The 24,198-nt window shown below is 34.1% G+C and overlaps 2 protein-coding genes across 5 annotated transcripts; one reads left to right on the plus strand and one right to left on the minus strand.

Annotated features, from left to right (window-relative positions):
• Window positions 1-488: 488 nt before the first annotated feature.
• LOC106618463 (solute carrier family 2, facilitated glucose transporter member 1) lies at window positions 489-2,477 on the minus strand. Its single transcript, XM_014236268.3, has 6 exons — window positions 2,418-2,477; window positions 2,228-2,338; window positions 2,011-2,171; window positions 1,138-1,945; window positions 983-1,085; window positions 489-897 (listed from the first exon to the last, which is right to left on the minus strand). Exons 1-6 carry the CDS (start codon window positions 2,427-2,429, stop codon window positions 644-646), a joined length of 1,449 nt encoding a protein of 482 aa, XP_014091743.2. The 5' UTR covers window positions 2,430-2,477; the 3' UTR covers window positions 489-643.
• Window positions 765-24,116, plus strand: sand (sandman). Of its 4 annotated transcripts, XM_070108695.1 has the most exons (10): window positions 4,175-4,524; window positions 4,779-4,924; window positions 19,779-20,195; window positions 20,290-20,446; window positions 20,522-20,649; window positions 22,903-23,135; window positions 23,188-23,414; window positions 23,479-23,605; window positions 23,662-23,763; window positions 23,829-24,116. In XM_070108695.1, the coding sequence occupies exons 3-10, from the start codon at window positions 20,057-20,059 to the stop codon at window positions 23,895-23,897; spliced, it is 1,182 nt and encodes a 393-aa protein (XP_069964796.1). In that variant the 5' UTR covers window positions 4,175-4,524; window positions 4,779-4,924; window positions 19,779-20,056; the 3' UTR covers window positions 23,898-24,116. The 4 variants fall into 4 exon arrangements, with proteins under 4 accessions (XP_069964797.1, XP_069964796.1, XP_014091857.1 ...); XM_070108696.1 differs by lacking the exons at window positions 4,175-4,524; window positions 4,779-4,924 and adding an exon at window positions 765-905; XM_014236382.3 differs by lacking the exon at window positions 4,779-4,924.
• The last annotated feature ends 82 nt before the right edge of the window (window positions 24,117-24,198 follow it).

Raw genomic sequence — 24,198 nt, forward strand, 5'->3', positions numbered from 1 at the left:
CAACTACAGGGTCGAAAATCATAATATTTGATATAAAAATTCTGGTGGTTTTCAAAGAGAAGCCTGGTTGTGGCCCATTTTGGAACTGATCCATATTAACGCATGATATATTATCGGCCCCATCAATTACTGTGCCTATTTTAATGAAACCCCTTTGAAGGCGTGTTCGACTACAATAGTTTTAATAGTATACCTGAGTTGTAACAAGAAACCTTAATTTATTTTCCAAATCATTACTTCAATTCTTCAATTCCCCTCGTTATTTCGATACGTTTGATATAGATATGTATGTACATACACAACGTGTAACTTGTTGCGAGAGAAAAAATTGCGATCAAAGGGATTGAAGATGAATCGTGGATCGAACTCAACAGTGAAACAGCAAGTCAGATGGTAAAAATTAATAAACATCTTTGAGTACTGAATATAGCATTTTCCATATAGCTTTGTACATTCTTCAGCATTTCATTTTGAAAGTCAACAAATAATTATTATTTTTAAAACATATTTTTACAATAGAAAAAAACAGTTTATACGTTTATTAAATTTTCGAGAAAAAAATTCGATTTTTCTTCGATTAAAGAAACAGTAAGAATTTTACCAAGCACTAAACTTGACTTCAATCAATTTCTGTCACCTCACCTTAGGTTACTTTCGATTTGAGGCCATTCGCCATCAAAGGTTTCACATCCGATGGCTCAAAACCGCGTGTCTCCGGGACATAGCGCCACGTGAGCAAGAAACAATATATACAAACACCACCACAGGGTAGGAAGCAAAATGGACCAATTAAACTCTCTACAGGAGGGAAACACATACCGATCAAGAAATTACCGGTCCAACATGAAAAGTTCCCGGTAGCCATGGCCACAGTACGAGGTGGTAATTCAAAAAGTTCTTAAAAGGTAAGAGTTATCTTATTTTTAATACATACATATATCTAAATGTTTAGTTGTATAAAATTACACTTTGGCAAAATTACCTGTTCCTATAAAGAATGGTATTGGCCCTAGGCCCACATTGAAAAATGATATGAAGGAAGCCATTAAAATAACGCAAAGTATTGGGAACCAACTGACGTAATCCTAGAATGCATTATCAAATGGATATAGGTTTGTTAATATATGCGATACTTACAATATACTTCAAAGCGAACCCCAAACCAATTAATGATGTAGCACAAGCACTCGCTGAGAGAAGCATACAGGGACGTCTATTGAATTTCTCCATTAAAACTAAACTAATGAGCGCAAACACGAAATTCAATACACCAGAACCGAAATTCAACCAGGTGGCATTTTCAACGGAAAAGCCACATTTGGTAAAGATTCTTACTGAGTAAAAGAAAATACCATTAACTCCGCTCAAGGCTTGACAAGCGGTAAATGAGATAACAATTAGCACAGGCAAGCAAAATTCTGAGTTTTTCATCACCGCCCAAAATCCAAGTATTTCACTAGAGGCAGCCGCTGATGCTTTCAATTCTGCGATTTCAGCATTTATAGTTTCTTCAGCATTTTTTCCACGTAAACTTTTTAAAGACTTCCTGGCCAAATCTTCGTCTTGGCGCACCTTAATTAACCAACTAGGTGATTCGGGAAACAAAAAGGCCGGCAAGAAGCCAATAAGAACAAAAATCAAGTAGAAGCTTAAGGCCAATTCCCAACTCTCCTCATTGCCAAACACTTGTTGTAAACTAAATATTTGTCCAAAAACAATACCGCCCGTTATGCCAAGTAGTGTGAAGACGCCAGCACTGCCACGCAAATGTATGGGCGCGCACTCTAGCAAATACATCGGCTGTGCGGTATAGATTAGCGCAGCTGAGATACCAATCAAAAAACGACCAAATAACATCATCTCGACGAGGTGAGCCTTACGGCTGAAATACAAAAAAAGTCCAGCAAAAGATAACAAAACACCGCTGAATGCAAGGCAACCTTTTCTGTAATGAGAAGTGAGGTGAATTTACACACATTTTTATGTATGTACGGCACTCCCGACTTTTACCTTCCAAATTTGTTGCTTATAGATCCAGAAATAAAAGAACCCAAAATACCGCCAACCTGAAAAATGGACACTATGCTAGCCCAAAGTATGTCCGCCTTCGTTGCGTTGAGTTTAACGCTGTATGTACTGGCAACACTAGAGACAGTCCATTCTTTTATGATCTTGAAATCGGCAATACATGCAATGAGCAGTTTATGAGAATATTAGCCCAGCTCACCTCAGCAGGTGTATTCATAACCCCCAGTGCATAGCCAATGGGTATAACAGCGCCGATGGTGGTCCCAACACAAATCAGTATCAGCATTGGCGTCCACCCAACTCGTTTTGGCTGTTATATTTTAAAATTTATTCATTTTATTAAAATACAATGACCGGACAGTGATAAAATTTGAATATCTTATGCTTACATCGATAGGCATCTCGTGATAATTAAAATTTCCCTCTTTTGTATTACGTACGTGTGTATCTTCAAAGGAATTGTATTTTATTTGATTTGTTTTTTTTTAATAAAATTATTTCCGTCAATATTACAAGTCATCAAAACGACTACAGGCTACGTTCATTACAAAACAGAAATATAACAAGTATGGTAGGGCTAAGTTCGGGCGTAACCGAATATTTTATACTCTCACAATTTGCATGCATTTGCAAATACTTTTAACTGTTGGTCAAACAGGAAGAAATTTAGAATAACATCTCCCGAATTCAGGGGTAAAAAAATTTAATTTTTTCATTATTTTTTATTTATTTTGTAATTCCGAAAATCCTTATTTAAAAATAGTTTTATAAATAATTTTCAAATTTGTAATCGGCTATGTACAATCGGCTTCTATGGTATGTATTAATTGTAAAAATTGCTTTAAGTCATAATTATAGTTTTTCTTAAACTCAATTTATTGTTAAAACATCTTACATATTGGCATATCAACCGGAAATCTTTATGTTGGTCTATGGGGGCTACGGTAAGTATTGACCCGAATTTTTGATACAAGAACATATTTTGAACAGGATTCTTTTTGATTTTCAATAATTCATCCCACAAATTAATTACACTTTCGATAAAAAGTTAGCCATGAGCACTGAGACTCACATATTCGGTATCAGGTGGTTGAAATATTATGGTCCGATTTCTACATTTTTGAGACGCGAGATTGCCTACTTTAAAGGCACTATTTACCTAAAAGTTGTTTCCAATAACTTAATTGGTGCTTTATTTATATACTGGAATGTGAAAGAATCATAAGGAATTCAAAAATGTAGTACATATCATATGTATGGTACATAGAAACCAGGCGTGGTTGTAGCCCATTTCACCCATTTTCACAATGTAACAACTTTTCCGTAACGAGTAGTTCCTGAACTTTGGGATTGCACCTAAAGGTGGACGGTGTAACGCCCATTGTCCAAATCTTATGTAACAATAACTATATTGGTCCAATAGTTTTCATGTATCCTGCTCGTATATCCTTTAGAAACGTCAAAATCCACAAATTCACCAAAATTACTTAAATTCAATTAAAAATTCTGCAGAGAAAATTAATTAATTAGTGATCTCGCCTTCTGATAGGTTTATTGTACGTCTTTCGCTGCTAAGATGCAAAAAAGGACAAAAAAACAATGTTGTTATTTAGCAGTATTGTTCAAAACTGTTTAAAGTACGATTGCTATCAAACACCTTTTAGGTTGGATTTCATATATCATAAGATAAATCGCACGACACCACCGACACTGTTTTGATTCCATTAGCTTCTTTTACTTTACAAAAAAATTCACTCATCATCAAAGATAAAAAAACGAAACATGTAATAACAAACATGTAACAATTATTTTCTAAAAATGATCGAAATCGATCCGTATCATCTCAAAGGCTTATATGAATATTGATATTTCTTTCTATTGACTTTGACGACTATTTGTTTTTTTAAATAGTCAAAAACTTGTGTCCAGGGTTTATCAACGATTACCTAGCTCACTCTATAAAGCCTTAAGTTTTTGAAACTTTTAATTAACCGCTCATCTGCTTAATGATTTGATATGATCTGCGCAGAATCTTCAACGATCTCTCGACCGAAAATCACTGATCGTTGAAAATCGTCATAGACACGACGTCAATACCAAGTAAAAATCTCAATTTCGAACTCTTTCGATGACCGTCGCGGCAAAATAGTGTCAGTAGTGATTTCTCTGGCGAACGGCGAAAACCGAACCGCGTAGAAATAGGAAAAGTTGGTGTGGCACAGACCTACTTTTTCTGCTTACGTATGCTGGTCCTATTGTCTTAAATTTATACCCGGCGGCATTTTAATTCGTCATTTATCTATTTCACACATTTATGCAAATATAGTGAATTTAGTTTTATTCTTTTGTAGTTATAAATAAAAAAATTTCGTTGCAAAAACGATTTAAATGCATATGTACGAGTATGATAAAACAAAATAGATTTTAAAAATATACTTGTAGTAAAATTAAGTGGATCCTGTTAATCGCGCAAACAAGCAGCCCAATGGAAACCAAGTAAATAATCAAACTTTTTTGAAGCAGTACAAAAAATTGTATATGACGATGTGCATACATTCATACATATCACAAAATTGTTTATTCAAGTTTTGAATTGTGATATTGTTAGTAGTGTCTATATATACATACGTATGTATTTCAATAGTGACGTCACGTTGACTCTTAAGATATACAAATGCAGCTAAAAATACAAAACCAATATATCTACATCTCATATACTATAAATTCATATGTACGTATGTATTGCCTAGGTAAAGATTATCGTAAATACAATCGAGGCGATGACGCTCTTCTATTTACATTGATTATAGTTTTTGTTCGGGGGCTGCCGTGTATCGGAAAATCTCAACGAATCATTGTCGATTGCTATGAGCAAAGCAACTCGATATATACGTAGGTAATCAGCAATTTTTTATAATTGTGTCAGACGCAAGAAAGAAAAGTAAATTAATCCTCTTTTGGCATACTCATAAGAAATAGATATGAGACCACGAAGTCTGATATCGAGTAGTGATATGAAGGACTTAAATATTTTCTAATACTAATTATATGATGGACTAATCGGGAAATTTATAAATTATTATTTTTTGGAATTTATTTTTGTAATTTCTAAAAACAAAATCATTTAACGACTTTTAAAAGTTTAAAACCTCAGTAATTAAAGCAGCGTCAGACGCATTTAATTTCAGAGCTATGGTGGTGCTTAAGGGCTTCATGGATTTCGGTGTAAAAATTGAACAATGGGCGTGACTCCGCCTACATTTAGGTAAAATCGTATACCTCCAGAACTACACGAAATTTAATGTCTCTGACGCATTTCGTTACTGATTTATCGCAGTTTTAGTAGTTTTTAACGATATTTGCTGTGCAAATTTGGGTGATACAACCTGAAGAATTTGGGAGATATATACATCAAACATATTATGGTTCCACGCCCACTTTTAAAGCTATTTCAAACGAAAGGTTGAAACTATAACAGGTTATTGCGATTAGTTGTACAAAATTAGGGTGTTGAATCTTAATATGCAGCTCAGTTATGGCAACTCTAGCAGAAGTTAATTTGACACCCATGATAAGAATAAATGACGACAATCGGCCTACATATTCTTTTAATTGCGACTGTTAAGATCATATGAACTCGAACGAGTGCCGTCCTTACTTAGAAAAATTATTATAATTTGCGGGTATTGGCGCATCTTACGCACTGTCTGTACACACTACGTAGGAGTCCAAGGAATTTAAGAGTTCATGTTAATTTTTTGTACGAAAAAGTCACTAAGCGAAAATTTGTGTGGACATCATTGTTGTTTTACTCAAGTTTCCTGACGCGTCTGTCAATAAATAACCAGCGTGATGGCTGGCACATGTAGGTGACAGATTTCACATTAAATTAATAATTACAATAATTATTTCTCATGTGTGCTAATATTTATACATTCGTTGTTTGCAAAAAATACGTAAAAACAACAAAAAACAAGTAAGGAAGAACTAAGTTCGGATGTAACCGAACATTTTATACTCTCGCAAAGTCAAATGGTATACTCGTTATAGATTTCTTTGTGCATCTTGCCGCCTTGTTCTATGTTGACCGATATTTTCGGTAAAAAGTCAACTATAGGCACTGGGGTTCACATATTCAATACCTAGGGGCTTGAACAGTTTTTGTTCGATTTAGACAATTTTTGGTGGCGTACTTTAAACGTATTATTCACGCAAAGTTTTACGCCGATATAATCATTGTTGCTTGATTTGCATACTGGAAAGTGAAAGAATCAGATGGAATTGAAAATGGTGTTATTTGGTAAATAGGCGTGGTTGTAATCCGATTTCCTCCATTTTCGTACTACAACATAGAAATATGGGAAGAATATTATGTACCGAATTTGGTTGAAATCGGTTAAGCAGATCCCAAGATATGGGTTTTCCCCTAAAAGTGGGCGGTGCCATGCCCACTATGTAATTTTGAACGTGGTTCCTATAAAATCATCTTATACCATCCCAGAGATAAAATTTAATGTCTCTGGCTTGTTTAGTGCTTGATTTATCGTGCATTTAGTATTTTTTAACAGTACCGTTATATGGGGAGTTTGCGGGGTTGTCGTTCGATTTCACCCATTTTCACGCTGTCGATAGAGGTGCCAAAAAAATTTGTTATCAGTAGGTCAGTGAATTTGGTTATTATAGCTTTAGCGGTTTAGGAGATATGCACATTAAACTTATTAGGGGCGGGACCACGCCTATTTTAAGTGCAGATGCCCCTCCCTAATGTGATCCTTTGTGCCAAATAACAGTCTTGTATCTTATTGCGGAGCTTAGTTATGGCAATTTATTTGTTTTTGATTAATGGCGTTTTGTGGGCGTAGCAGTAGCAAGACGGACAGACGGACAGACGGACAGACGGACGGACGGACAGACAGTCACCCGGATTTCAACTCGTCTCTTTATCCTGATCATTTATATATACATAACCCTATATCTAACTCGATTAGTTTTAGGTGGTACAAACAACCGTTAAGTGAACAAAACTATTATACTCTGTAGCAACAATTTCCGAGAGTATAAAAAACATTATATGATACATTTTTCTTTACACGAAACCCGGCATATACCAGAAAATTTTTATTTTATATTGCTGTTTATGTTGTTTCAATACCATCATAATTTTTTCCGCGGTTTTCAGGTTTTCAGAAGCGATAGAAAATCTATAGTTTAGAGAATTGAAAGTTAAAAAAAAAAATGAATAAAATAAAGTTAATTCAAATTCGATTACAACACTTGAACCGTTGATCAATGTCATCAATGTTTAGGGTCTTTTAGAAACATTAATATCAATAAAATATATATATATATATGACCACCTCAGCTGAAGTTAAGATAAATTTAGTTGCTAAAATTATTTTGATAAACCTAACGAAAAATAGATAAAAACAAGTATGACCCTAATTTGCGGGTTTAACCAAAAATTTCATACTCTTACAACTTGCAAGGATCAAAGACGGAGAAATGCCATACCTTCAGGTGTTGGCAAAACTTTGTATTAAGAAATGTAGCGAAAACTTCGTAGTTCTTCGTGGTTCGAGGAAATGGGTCAGAGACATTTAATTTTACATTCGAGATAACACAAAAGGGCTTTATAGGAGCAGGTGTCAAAATTGGACAATGGGCTAATGTGGCACCACCCACATTTAAGTGAAATCACAGATCTCCGAACCTATACCACCAATTTCAACTAAATTTGGCACACAATATTATTTTGACATGACACGTATTAGTGCAAAAATGGAGAAAACGGAACACAACCACGCCTGCTTCTCATATAACACCATTTTAAATTCCATCAGATTCTTTCACATTCCAGTATCCAAATAAATCACCAATTAAGTTTCAAAAATGGGGTGAATCGGGTCAATATTTCTCTTAGCCCCCATATACCTAATATAAAGATCTTCGAAGTTCCTTGTGAATTTATGCCGCATATATCGGCCAATATGTGAGTTATCTCAATAAAAGTGAGAGTGCGTATTTTCCTCAAAACAGTGTATTTTTGTGTCTAAAATAAGTAAAAGCGGGTGAAAACTTGACCTAGTCCCCATATAACTAATCACAGAATTTTCAAACATCAGGTTGATTTTACTCCATATTATTGGTGACGGTATGTGAGGTACTTTAATGAAACTCAGGGAGCAGGGACCAAACCGGGACGAATAGTCAGCAAAGTCTAGACATTTGTCAAAACCTTATATTTCTAAAATAATGAATTGCGATGACGTTTCACATCAACTTATTATATTAAGATTAGCTTCTTCAGTTGAGTTTATATCACATATATCTCATTTGAAGACGGTTTTAATACAATTTTAGCTGACGGGAAGTGAAATATAGTAATAAAACTAAATGAGTATATGACCTATATTATAACTAAAAACATACCAAATTTGATTGTAATCCAAACAGAAACTCTTAAATTTATATATCTACTAAACAAACATATAAAATAAATTGCAACTGTAGTTGTGTGGCAAAATAAGAAAATAAATAAGTTTCAAAGTATCCTTGTGGAAATGATCAAGCGGTTTCCTCGATTTTACCAAATTGCTACTATGTTTTCTGTTTGTAACTTCTTCGGAAGTGTTGCGTTAGAAAGATGTATTAACTTTGTCCATGAAATATCTCTAACTTAGGTAATTACTATAACTCAATCACACTTTTCATAAACAATTGTAGATAAACATATAATATCTGTATGTATATCACATGCACATGGTGGATACGAGGGTGGATAAACAGAATCTCCGCAAGGTACTAAAAAGAAATAGCCATGACGCACAAATTTACCACAGATGTTAGAATTGTCGGGTGTTTAAGTTCCACAATACCATAGCTTTGGTTTATGTTTCTAATAACAAAGAAGAACAAAATAGTTCAAAATAGATCGATTGGATATATGCATAAACATACTTGTATCTACATACGCTTGTACCAAGGCATATTAATGTTGTTAATTACGTAATTGAGTTTCATTTACATATACACATTTTTCTGTGTACTATAATTGTGTAAACCCTAATGTTTACAAGTTTTGTAAGTTCGAATATTACATTTACCAAGTATACTTTAACAATGCAAAAATAACAAAATATGGAAAATATGCACTTCTACAATACATAAAAACTTATTTGCCAATGTGTCTCTATATGTGCACATTTCCATACAAACATAAGTGCCACTGTGGAGTATTTGCACATGTTCGTTATATTTAGCAGATATTCCAAACTTACGATCACTATATACGTATTATTAGAGTTGTTCTGCGTTTCGCTCCATTACAGCTTTTGATCTTTTCGCAGCGCACGTAAACGGTCTGTCCAAAGATTCGTCAGCGAGACGGTCAGCTTGATCCAGCGTTTGCATGTCGGCTTGTTACTCGCAGTCACAGTCGCAGTCGTTTCGCTTCAAGCACCTAATAATTTTCAATTTAATTATGCGGAAAACATTGCGTATACAAACCTACATACATATGACCATATATGTAGGTATGTAGGAATGTATGTATGTATGTATTTATGAATGTGTGAAAAGGCAGAAGATTTTGTTTTTTTTTGGTTAAATAAGATGTGTAATTGTAAGCAATTTGTTGGGAATTATTATTTTTTAAATCATGTAGCAATAAAACATTAAAATTTCAAGTTAAATAACATTCATTAATAGTCAATAAAAGCTGCAAATAACAGAGTTCATAAAATAATGAAAGTTTTTGGGAAATGCCAACTTTAACCACAAAACATACAACCTTCCTTGTTGTAAATTCTCTAAGGTGCCTTCGATTCGCCTCTTCAAAAAGTTAATAAATGCAAAGCAACAACAATAACCTGTTATCCAGTCAAATCGAACACATCTGTTATAATTTTTGAGATAATTTTTTTTTGCAATAAATAAAGCGGCAAAACTGTGTGCGATCATTTTCATCCGAATTCACGGACGCTGACCGTAGCCGAGCGTAAAGCTGAGACGAGAAAAGAGTTTTGAAGCGTTTGTCGGAGCCGAGCCACGCTCTCTGCACTCTGCAGGCACTGTAAAGCAAATAAACTTACAAATTATTTTGTAATAAAAAGTTGTTTCGCCCTACAAAAAGGTCTAAAAGATTTTTTCATAACAGCATTCCTTTAAACGTTATACGCACTTACAGTTGTGCATCAAATGCAATATAACGTAAATATAACAAATTTAATTTTACTTAAACATTCAATACAAATCAAGTGAGTTTTTATGAAAGCAATTGTTCTAGGTCACAAGTGAGCTGACCGACATTTGACACAACCGGCATCGTAAAAAAAAACTCCTTATGGTTCATTATTACTATTTTTAGGGTTTCACTATAGAGTATATATATCTAATTTTGTTCACAAAAGATATGTATACAGAGAAGTAAATATTTATGTTCGTAATTAATGTTCTGCCTAAAAGTGTTCGATGCAACCACTTGCGATTATTTAAAAATACTCACACGAAATTGATGCAGAAATATTTACAAAGCTTGTCCCTTCTTAACTAAGATGATACTTGTACAACAACATGTAAAGGAAAATAATTTCTTTGCTATTCGCGTTTGTGAACTATTTTTTTTTTTTTGTTATGTCAGAAATTTAAACAATTAATTTCTATTGTAAATACGTATGAATTAATACGCGTAGGTAAGTGCCTTGAAAAACTATAAAAAATACACAACAGAAGGTATCCCATAGAGAACTTTGCTTATTCGACTTCAACACAAAATATCGGATATACTTTATCTCTTGTCTAGGTAAGCGCTCGAATATATTTAATATTTGATATTTTAATTTTAATTGTGTGTTGAAAAGATATCGAGTTAAAGTCCGATCACTAATAATTTATTGAATCTGGATGGTATGTTCTCTGGTGTTGCTTGCTTTTGAGTTATTATGGGCTCCCTGTGGATTAAGCATTCGTATTCAGTTAAAAATATCCTTAAATAATATGAGTAATGCCTTCTATTTTAGTTGTACCCCCTTAATGGTTGAAGAACCAGCTTTATAGCTATATCGTTTCTTATGGATTTTTTTCTCGTAGGGTCGACATGATACACTTTCGCAGGTGATTTGTACAATGGATGATGTTCCAATCAAATCTGAATTTAAACAAATATGCTTTTATTTACAGTATTTGCCTACTGTTCCGTGAACACACAAATACACACTTTTCGAGCTGAACTATTTTCACTCTTTGAATATTTGCTTTCAATTTGGACTCTTAGGTATTGTTTCTAGTCCTAAAACTGCACAGTTCTAAGTTCAAGGCCATACAGAAAGATGATTTAGTTATTTAGCTGAGTCCGATATTGACTAATAATACAAGAAACACTACCTTGATCTCTACCAACTGGATCATAAATATTGCAGAAAATGGCCGTTAATGAACGAAAACCAATGCCCTTTCATTTCTAGAAGTAGGTTATGTATATTAAAATCGGCAATGCCGAAATACTTTATTTCTTGTTATGAGCTCGAAAGTCATATTTTATATTTTTTTTGTTTATTACATTAACCGTTTGTTATTTTGGATGCTTACTCTGGAATAAATCCAGACAGCAGGTGGTGCCATATTTTAGAAAATTAGCTGTTCGAAGAATTTTTTTATTTTTATTTTTATTTTTATTTTCAAATTTATTAAATTTTTGTTTTTAACTTAGCAACATTTTTAGCATAGTGAATGAGTTAAAAACTTATCAAGACTGTCATGCGCACCACAAATTTTCTACGGAAAGTAGGCATAGTTGTGTTCTGATTGTATTTAGCTTAATACTGGACTCCATGAGCATTATACCCAAAAAAAGACGGTGCCACGATCTAATCCATTCTTTCACTGGTTCTAATTAGTAACTCGGTTTTACTAACAGCATTTCTGAGGAAAACGAAATTTTGAACTACTTCACTTAAAATCAGCTGGATCTGCTGCGGTTTCTGCGCATCTTTGAGAGCACACAACCCTCTGAAAACTTTTAACTCATTTGTTGGGTATTTAGGATACATTTTTGCTCAGCTATCGTCAGGCATATCATGTTAATAAATAAAAATAAAAAAAATAAAAATATGTAACGAAGCTAAGCTAAGCAAGAATCAAAGCCCGAAAAATTCCTTCAGGTGTTGGCCAAACGTTATAAAAAAAAAATGTTGCGAAAGAATTCAACATTAATTATTCGAAGAAACTGTGAATAAATTACAATCAAATTTGGTATCTTCTTGACATACATATATTGCAGGCCATTAATTTAGACTTAATTGTATAGCTATATTTTACTTCTCTACTTATTGAGTTGATGCGGAAAACGTAAGCTAGCGGATCGGAATTCATTATATAATAATAGAGATGCGATGTTTAGACCACATTATTTTTAAGAAAACTTGTCTATTTAATTTCATTAAAATATCACATTTTGACCAAGTTGAAAAGTTACAAGTCAGGTGGAAAGACTGAAATCATTATATGGAACGGGCTGATTGCATTCATTTTGACATTGTTCCATTATACTTGAGAACATATTTCCAAACAATTTTGTAAATATATTGTATAACTCATACACTGAACGACATTTTCGGCATAAAAGTTTTTGAAAAAACCAAAATCATTATGGTATGTAGTATATGGGAGTTGGGGTAGTATTGAACCGATTTCATCTATTTTTGCCAATACCACATACTATAATATATATTATATATATATATATATATATATATATACAATATTTACACGACACATACTAATAAAATGCTCCCTGGGTTTCATTAAAGTACCTACCATCACCAATCTATATGGAGTAATGTCAGCCGGATGTTCGAAAATTCTAATAATAGTTGTATCGGGGCTAGGTCAAATTTTCACCCGATTTTAACCATTTTAGACACAGAAATGCACCATTAGGAGAAAAACCTGCTCACTCAATTAAATTAAGATAACGTACATATTACCCGATATAAGCGGTATAAACTCACCCGGAACTTCGAAAATTTTTATATTAGGTATATGGGGGCTATGGGAAGTATTGACCCGAGACAACCCATTATTGACACTCAGACATACTATCATATCTCACACATTGACCGATATTTTTGGTAAAAAGTGGACTATATCCACTGCGATCCACATATTCGGTACCTAGGCGTTTGAACAATTTTGGTTCGATTTAGCCAACTTTGGCATAAGGTGCCATACTTCAAAGGCACTGTTCATGCAAATTTGTATTCCGTTATATTAATTGGTGCTTTATTTGTGTGCTGGAATGCGAAAGAATCAAACGGAATTTAAAATTGGTATATGGGAAGTGGGCGTAGGAATCTTAGGATAATGTTACTTACCAAATTCGGTTGAAATCGGTTGAGTAGATCCTGAGATATGGGTTTTCCCCCTAGAGATGGGCGGTGCCACGCCCACTGTCCAATTTTTGTATTGGCTTTTATAAAGCTTAATTGTATCATCCTATGTGTAAAATTCAACGTCTCTAACTGGTTTATTTAATGAATCGCACTTTTAGTAGTTTTAATCGATTTCATCCATTTTCACACTGTCGGTAGGGGTGCTAAAAAGGTTTGTCCTGGAATAATTTGGTTGTTATATCTTTAGCGGTTTAGGATATATGCGCATTAAACCTATTAGATTAGAGATCGGAGCCACGCCCACTTTTTTAATTTTTTTTAATTATTCGATAAGTTTTAGATGATACAAACAACCGTTAGGTGATCCAAACTATTTGTACTCTGTAAAATGTTGTAAGAGTATAATAACTACGTTTAATATTTGAATGAGAGGAAAAATAAACTGTTCACAATATCGCGTGATATTAAAAATATTTAGTGTAACATATTTTTTCGTATTTCATTACAAGTACACGGCAACACAGAATTTTTTCAAATATCAATGAACACCTGTCGTCCCTTACCGCTCATCAACTCATGCCAAATGTCGCTTTAGGAGCCATGTCACTGCTGCCTCTTGCCTATTCTAAAATGGTCTACTTTTTTGCATTTGCTCATTCAACCACACTAGCATTTACCGCTATTTCAATTCATAATTCATATTTTTATACATTCAGACAAATTTGAAAAAATGTGTTTTTCTTTTATAAGCAAGCAATTACATATGAACGTATGTATGTAATGTACAATATGCCCGCGTAGTAGCCACTCACAATGATAATAAAATGTCTTGACTATGTCATTGAAATAAAAAAAGATTTAAATTGAATTAAATTTCTAATAAATACATACATACCAGTATATGCAAGAAAGATAACAAAAGCAAAGTTGCTTGCTAAAACGCAGCTGTCATTATATATATTTATACTCTCGCAACTTGTTGCTACAGAGTATAATAGTTTTGTTCACTTAACGGTTGTTTGTATCACCTAAAACTAATCGAGTTAGATATAGGGTTATGTATATATAAATGATCAGGATGAAGAGACGAGTTGAAATCCGGGTGACTGTCTGTCCGTCCGTCCGTGCAAGCTGTAACTTGAGTAAAAATTGAGATATCTTCATGAAACTTGGTACACATGTTTCTTGGTACCGTAAGACGGTTGGTATTGCAGATGGGCGTAACTGGACTACTGCCACACCCACAAAACGCCATTAATCAAAAACAAATAAATTGCCATAACTAAGCTCCGCAATAAGATACAAGACTGTTATTTGGTACACAGGATCACATTAGGAAGGGGAATCTGCAGTTAAAACTTTTTTTTAAAAAGTGGGCGTGGTCCCGCCTCTAATAGGTTTAATGTGCATATCTCCTAAGCCGCTAAAGCTATAATAACCAAATTCACTGGGAGCAAATGTTTTTAGCACCTCTATTGACGGTGTGAAAATGGTTGAAATCGGGTGACAAGCCCGCCCACTCCCCATATAACGGTACTGTTAAACAAGTAAGAAAGAGCTAAGTTCGGGTGTAACCGAACATTTTAAACTCTTGCAACTTGCAAAGATCAACGTAGGGAAAATACATTCAGATATAGCAAAACTTTATATTTATATTAATATTAAACTAGAAAAATGTTAATTTCAGCCGCACCGAAGCACTAATACCCTTTACGGAGTATCTTTTTGTTTATATTTAACCAATCCTCTAATCTTTGTATACATTTGGGATTCTTTTGTTTACATTTTATGAAGTCGATGCCCCTTTGTTTACACTTTATGAGGTCAATGACCCCTTTGTTTACATTATAAGGTCAATGACCTTATTGTTTACGTTTTTCCAAGGTCAATGACCCCTTTGTTTATATTTTATGAGGTCAATGAACCTTTTGTTTACATTTATCCAAGTCCACAAGCTATATTCGATCTAGCGAAGTCCACAACCATTTGTTAACATTTAGCGAAGTCAACAACCTTTGTTTATATTTAGGGTCAGTGACCCTTTTGTTTACATTTTATGGGGTCAATGACCTCTTTGTTAACATTTTGCCAAGGTCAATGACCTTATTGTTTACATTTTTCCAAGTTCAATGACCCCTTTGTTTACATTTTATGAGGTCAATAAACTTTTTGTTTACATTTAGCCAAGTCCACAACCTTTGGCTACCTTTAGCCAAGTTCACAACCTAAATTAGATTAAGCGAAGTCAACAACATTTGTTTACATTTAGGGTCAGTGACCCTTTTGTTTACATTTTATGGGGTCAATGACTCCTTTGTTTACATTATGAGGTCAATGACCTTATTGTTTACATTCTGCCAAGTTCAATGACCCCTTTGTTTACATTTTATGAGGTCAATGAACTTTTTGTTTACTTTTAGCCAAGTCCACAACCTTTTTTCGATTTAGCGAAGTCCACAACCTATTTTTTCATTTAGCGAAGTTAACAACCTCTGTTTATATTTAGGGTCAGTGACTCTTTTGTTTACATTTTATGGGGTCAATGACCTCTTTGTTTACATTTCGCCAAGTACAATGACCCCTTTGTTTACATTTTATGAGGTCAATAAACTTTTTGTTTACATTTAGCCAAGTCCACAACCTTTGGCTACCTTTAGCCAAGTTCACAACCTAAATTAGATTAAGCGAAGTCAACAACATTTGTTTACATTTAGGGTCAGTGACCCTTTTGTTTACATTTTATGGAGTCAATGACTCCTTTGTTTACATTATGAGGTCAATGACCTTATTGTTTACATTCTGCCAAGTTCAATGACCCCTTTGTTTACATTTTATGAGGTCAATGAACTTTTTGTTTACTTTTAGCCAAGTCCACAACCTATTTTCGATTTAGCGAAGTCCACAACCTATTTTTTCATTCAGCGAAGTTAACAACCTCTGTTTATATTTAGGGTCAGTGACTCTTTTGTTTACATTTTATGGGGTCAATGACCTCTTTGTTAGCATTTTGCCAAGGTCAATGACCTTATTGTTTACATTTTGCCAAGTTCAATGACCCCTTTGTTTACATTTTATGAGGTCAATGAACTCTTTGTTTACATTTAGCCAAGTCCACAACCTTTGGCTACATTTAGCCAAGTCCACAACCTATTTTCGATTTAGCGAAGTCCACAACCTATTTTTTCATTTTGCTAAGTCAACAACCTTTGTTAACAATTGCTCTTTGTTTACATTTTATGGAGTCAATGACACCTTTGTAAATTGGTCAAATCGGACTCTGTAGCATATAGTTCGTAGTTTGTGTGGCAGCTATATGCTATAGTGGCCCAATCTGAATAATTTCTTCAGAGATTGCAGCAAAATCAAAATCGAGAATGGATTGAAGTTATGACGACTATTGGCGTTGTGTGGGCGTGGCAGTGGTGGGGTTACGCCCATTTACAAAAATGAACTTCTTATGGGGCCAAAAAACAATCGGATTTCAACACGTCTCATCATCCTGATCCTTTATATATATACATATATAACTCTACATCTAACTCGATTAGTATTAGCTGATAGAAACAACCGTTAAATGAACAAAAATATTATACTCTGTGGCAACATGTTGCAAGAGTATAAAAATACTAAAAGCGCGATAAACCAAGCACTAAACACGCCAGAGACATTAAGTTTTATCTCTGGGATGGTATGAGATGACTTTATAGGAACCACGTTCAAAATTAGTCAGTAGGCGTGGCACCGCCTACTTTTAGGTGAGAACCCATATCTTGGGATCTGCTTAACCGATTTCAACCAAATTCGGTAACGTTCTTTTTATATTTCCATGCCATAGTGCGAAAATGGGCGAAATCGGACTACAACCACGCCTATTTACCAAATAACACCATTTTCAATTCCATCTGATTATTTCACTTCCCACTATGCATATCAAGCAACAATGATTATTTGGGGGTAAAACTTTGCGTGAATAATACGTTTAAAGTGCCACCTTGTGACCAAAAATTGTCTAAATCGAACCAAAACTGTTCAAGCCCCTAGGTATTGAATATGTCAACCCCAGTGCCTATAGTTGACTTTTTACCGAAAACATCGGTCAACATAGAACAAGGCGGCAAGATGCACAAAGAAATCTATAACGAGTATACCATTTGACTTTGCGAGAGTATAAAATGTTCGGTTACATCCAAACTTAGCCCTTCCTTACTTGTTATATATTGTATTTACACATTATACATAATTGGCAATGTTGCAAAAAGTGACGTTTTGTACATAGTATACGAAAATCCACTTAATGCCAAAGTGATCCAAATAATGGTGATGTCTTCGCTGGCCTACTGCAACTCATTCAAAACGAACAACGCTTTTCGGTAATTAAACGCATCGTCAAATATGGTACACCCCTTATGCCACAGCACCCGAAAAAGTAAGCGCCGTGTACTTGGGCATAGTAATAACAATGACGACTGGCGTCAGTAGCTGTCATTAAATGTCTGTTTGGTCAGAAATAGACGATCTCTTAGTCCACGTTACGTTTTCATTATCCAATGGCCTATGCGGAAAAATATATCATAATATAATTGCAGTAACTGTAAATTCATATGTGTATTTGTGTTCATAGATCGATCAATTAATAAGAGTAATTCTTAGGGCAACCTGTTGATATATGTACATATGTATAGTAGGTGTTCTACAAACAAATACAGTACCTGCTTATCTGTAAAATGAATATTACTCATACAACATGTGGTTTTAAGATGTTCAGGGTTTTTATATGATTGTGATTACTGTACATGATTACAGTTACTAAGTTCGAGCCAAATACGTTGTTTAAAATTTATATCTTCGGATGTATAAATAATAACTATCTTATATATAATGTGGCACCTCATACATTTAGCAAACGATTTTAGCCTTTACCGTGTATCTAGAAGTCTCGTACATTTCAGGGAAATACCGCTGCTATTCTATTTATATCTACTTGTATGTGTGTTCGCCTTAAGGTTTTTGAACTCATTGAAGAATGTAAGCTAAACAATAATTCACTTTACTTATTAACATATTCACATTATTGGCTAGCTGGAACCTGACTGTTCGTTGTATTATTTTCTTCCGCCCATATCCAAAACCAAATTAACACTGTTGTTTCGATGCAAAACTATAAATACACTAACAAAGTAAATATACATGTATACTTGTCTATATATAGTACATACATACCTATAAGCAATAATTTGATTAAAATCATAATACTTAATCAATATGTGACGCACTCCCGAGTACGTCTTTTATGTACCTTACACAATTTGTAATAATTGAGGTTACGAGTCTAGATTATTGGCACTTAAAAACGACTTTATAACTTACCTTATATTCCGAAGCCACATGTTAAAATCAAAAGTACTTCCTAGCATACGCAGTTCAATAACATTTGTGAGTCACACGATTTAGTCTAATTTAGCAGAATTTTCTCCCAAAGTACCCAACAAGATTTTGTTTTAGTTTTGCCTCTACGATATTCACTCCATATGCACACAATTCTCCATATGCATGTTCATATGTATGTAGATATTTATAAACTTAAATGTATCGGTATGGTCTTATCACAAAATCATCTCAATATATGCACACGCCTTTTGTCATACAAGCATATCTGCTATACGAACTTTGTTGGTAGTATGCTCGGAGTTAAGTTTTTAAAACTTTATGTATATCCGCCCTTGTCTCGACGCACGTGTGCCAGAAAATATATTTAAATTGTAGTTTATATCCATAAATACATACATATGGGCATATTAGGGTGTGTTGCAGCACTTGAACGAGCATATTTACTCATAGGGTTGTGAAAGGTACTTGAGTCATATTGTGGTATTTGTACATAATACCTCTATATTGATTAAATCACAACAAATGTGGAAATTAGAGTTTTAAAGATGAAAATAACATATAAATGATTTTTAACGCGGAACCGATACTTAGAAATTCTCAATGGATATTGTATAAATATAATGTTTCTGAGCTTCCATCCGATTACGAAGGACAACTGAGTTTAAGTGAACCTATTACTTAAATACATACTCTTTCGAGATAGCTTGAAAAGTAATGAATGTTAGGATAGATAGATAGTTAGATTAGTTTTGAGGTATGCATCGCTTCTAAATCATATCGACACATCTAGCCCCAGCATGTTGATAAACTCCAATATTCTGCTGGGTGGTTTACCATAAAAAGTAAACATAATATTACAATTAATATAAATATTTTATTCAAAAATTATTAATATAATATTATATAATTATTATTATTGCATTGACTTTTCGTTTTCTGATATGTACAATAACTGATTTTCTCGTTTACTTTCAGTTGCCGTCTATATCGCCATTAACCTTACAGAACACAAACAACTAATGATACGTATCTGTTGTTCTGTCGTAAAGCATGTCCAGTGTTACAGAGCACAGAGGTTGTCTTTTACAAATTGGAGCAGATCATAGCTCCACTTCAATTGCCGATCGATCGCTAAAACTCTTCTTTGCAAAGCATCGTCGAAGAAGACAAAAAAGCGCGCAACCTAGCTCCAGCATACAAGAGGACGGTCGGAGTGTTGTTTGAGGTGACATAGAGTGAGCGTTGTAGGAAAAATGTCCTCACGGCGCAGCTCATTTCGAAAACGACAAAAACCCCCTTTCGAACGATTCAAAGATAGATGTCGACAATTTACAGCTTTTCTGTTTAGTAATGTTGGCATCATACTCCTTGTAATAATCTATACCATTGGAGGTAATTCGAAAATCATTCAACTATGTCCATGTATTCAAACATATTGTGGATTTTCTTTTCCTTTATTTACCTCAATCGCATTGACTATATACAGGTGCCTTCATTTTTCAAGCAATTGAATTATTCGAATACGAAAGACTCAGTACACACAAAACTATAAAACCCAACATAACGGGGAAATGCCTGCAGAAGATCTGGGATATAACTGTACAAAATATAAGTTTCTTTGACAACAATTATTATAAGGAAAGGTACGTATTAACAACTCGAAATTTCTATTGTGCCAACATTTGTACATCAAAGCCTTCTCCCTTTCAATCTTATAGAGTTAACGAAATTTTACTGGAATTTCAACGGGAAGTTGCACATGAAAACTTAATTGATCCTGATATTGACAAACAGTGGAGCTTCTCGGGTGCTTTCCTCTATTCACTAACGGTTATAACTACTATAGGTGAATACCATCTTCCAGATTGCTACAGTGAACTCTCTCAGCATGTTGCATAGAAGAATAACCGCTTTATTCATCTAACATACTACAATAATCAAAATAGATATAGAGTTATGTATCGAAAATACTAGAAAAATGTGTGTCTACCCATTCGGTTCATGTAGTACACGTAATTCTGAAGAGGTTGGGTGGGAGTTTCTACGCCCACAAAAAGGATACAAAGAAAAAGTGCTATAACTTAATCACCAATTACCACTGCACAATAATCAACGTAGTTGATTACATTGCTATAAGTGTGAGTAGGATTATACAGTAAAGCTACATGTAGATCAAATAAAAGATTGAACATTGAATTAGAATTTTATATCTCAGAAACCACTTGACGAATTTTACCCAGCCAATTTGGTTCGTAACGTTATCATTACGTCCTCTCGGCTTGGGGATAATGATTCTCTTATTTCAGTTTAAGATATATCGTAAATATTGATTAATATGTGCGATCTCGTCTACATTAACGTTGGTGCCGTCAAAATAGTAAAAATTCGATATTATGCACTTATGCCAGGACTTCTTCCAATCGTCAAAACATTTCTCAAACTCGCTTTTTAGCCTTTAGCTCTTTTAACCTTTTAAGGTTCAATTTATTTTTGGAAATAGGAAAAAGTCACGCGGAGCTATGTCTGGCAAATATGGAGTCTGGGGCATCATTACAGTATAGTTTTTGGTGAAGATTTCAGAAACAAGCAATGAAGTGTGAAATATAAGCAATGAATACAGCTGAAAATTTCAGCATGTATTGTATGTATGCATATCAACATAATTCAAAAACACTGTCTAAACACATTTCGTACATCTTGAACTTATTGTGGTTTGGTGGTAAAATCGAGCCTTTAGCAACATATACCAAGAATGATTTACACAACTTTCATTCTTACAAATTGCGAGAGTATTTAATGTTCGGCTGCCATCGATTTTACTGTTTCCTTGTTATTATACCCTTACGACATGTCACTATAGAGTATAATAGTTTTGTTCATCTAACGGTTGTTTGTATCACCTGAAACTAATCGAGATACAAGTAGATATAGGGTTATGTATATATAAATGATCAGGATGATGAGCCGAGTTGCAATCCAGATGACTGTCTGTCCGTCCGTCCGTCTGTCTATCTGTGCAAGCCGAGCCTTAACTTGAGTAAAAATTGAGATATCGTAACTAAGCTCCAAATTACGAAATAAAACTGTAATCTGGTACATAAGATCGCAGAGGCACATGTGGGCTGAAAATTAATAAATAATGGGCATGCCCCTACCTTCTAATAGGTTAATGTATATATCTCCCAAACCATCCAAGCTACATCACCCAAATTTTCACAGGACAAATTCTTTCGACGCCTTTACGACAGTTTGAAAATAGGTTAAATACTCGACCAATTTCAACCAAATTCGGTACATAAGATTATTATGACAATTCAATCTTACAGTGCGATAGTAGGCGCGAACGGATAACAACCACGATTACTTCCCATAAAACACAATTTTAAATTCCACCTGATTCTTTTGCTATACAGAATACAAAGCAAATACCAATGCATATGCCCCCTAATGACTAAATATTGTCAAAATCGGACTATAACTGTTCAAGTCCCTAGATAATAACAGCGCATCTTTGTGCCTAAAATGGATCAAATCGAGCAAAAACTTGGCCAAGCGCCGTTCTGTGTGTTATTTATATCTTTATGAAATTCCTTAAAAATATGTTAATATTACAATGTAATACAAGTACAATCAGCTCATCTCTCTCTCTCTGACCCTAATATAGCCTGCATAATGATTTCCGACTTTCCATCTGACTTTAAACCGTTCAGGTTGGTCAAAGTGTGGAATATTTTAATGAAATTAAATGGACAAGTTTTCCTAAAAATTAAGTGGCTTAGCGCTAAACTAGAATATATCTAGCCTCTTCGCCTGAGTTCTTCTCATGTGAAAATGATTTAAACATAACTTTACTTGAAGCGATTTAAAATATACTATGAAACTATGTTTAAGTTTATGACCTTCAGTATAAGTCAAGAAGACGTCAAATTTGATTGTAATCCATCGAACAATGAATGTTGAATTCTTTCGCAACGTTTTTTAATATAAATTAAATATTTGTTATGAAATTAATTTTTAAAACTATTGTAAATAAATTTAAAGCAGAAAGTCGATATGACATCGCTTTAATGATATCTTCATTTATTTTTTCATTCCGCAGGTTATGGCAATATTTCACCAAAATCGGATTGGGGCAAATTAGTGACAATTTTATATGCAATTATTGGTATGCCGCTTTTCCTTTTATATCTATCGAATATAGGCGATGTTCTAGCCAAATCCTTCAAATGGATTTACTCCAAAGTATGTCTGTGCCGCATTTGTCCGGGTGTTGCAAGGCGACGAATCATACGGGAACGAAGGAAACTGCGTCAATTGGCTATGTCTAAAGCGGTAAGTTTGAAACATACAACAGACAGTATTTAAATAACTTATTACTTAATAGCTGCAAGACATGGAAAGTCATCGGTGTACGAACAGCAGTAGTGACAGTCGGAGTAGTAACAGCTCCTCGAGTAGTTACTACAGTGAAGAAACTGAAACTTCTACACAGAGTATGAGCGCACTGGAGAACTTTGAGAAAGAGAATGATTCCGACATTGAGAGAGAAATACGAATGAATACTGACGAAATAACTGTGCCGCTAATGGTCTGCGTAGTCATAATGATAAGGTAGTCTATAGTTTTTAAAAATATATAATATATTAAAATCGGCTAAAGCAATTTGATTTCCCAGTTATATATTAGCTGGAGCTATTTTGTTCAGCCGGTGGGAGGCATGGGACTATTTGGATGGCAGTTACTTCTGTTTCATATCGTTAAGTAGTATCGGTTTTGGCGATTTGGTGCCCGGCGAACGGGTGGTATACTTCCAAATATTCAAGAATTACCAAGAAAACTAATCCGTTCTCATTTCCAGATTACTGCCGATAAAGACAAAGTGGAGGTTAGTTTTATACTTTGTGCTGTTTATCTTCTACTTGGTATGGCGCTCATTGCTATGTGTTTCAATTTAATGCAGGTACATTATAACCCAATATCATTCAATGAGATGAGAAAATTTGAACATACAACTCTCCTTTTCAGGAACAAGTCATTCATAATGTGCGCGCCATAAAGCGGGCCTTTAAGTCCTGCTTCGGTTGCAGAAGATGACACTACGTTAGACGCATTCGTTATGTGTACAGTAGAATAAATCGTGATACTAAGTTGCAAAAACACTATTGAGTAATATATGTAGATTTATTTTATTATACAATAAATATGTATAACTGTTTAAAGATAGTAATATTCAATAAAATAGCAATCCAAATGTGTTCGCAAGCGAAAAGAAAGAAAGAAATAAAAATAGGTGTTTTTACGGATATTAATATACCCATTAAATGTTTTTATTCATAATTTTTTGAAATATTTTTAAAATAGTGTGTTTACTTATAAAACTTATTTGGTCAATATG

This window comes from Bactrocera oleae, chromosome 4 (assembly GCF_042242935.1).
Source record: "Bactrocera oleae isolate idBacOlea1 chromosome 4, idBacOlea1, whole genome shotgun sequence".
Classification (NCBI taxonomy): Eukaryota; Metazoa; Arthropoda; class Insecta; order Diptera; family Tephritidae; genus Bactrocera; species Bactrocera oleae.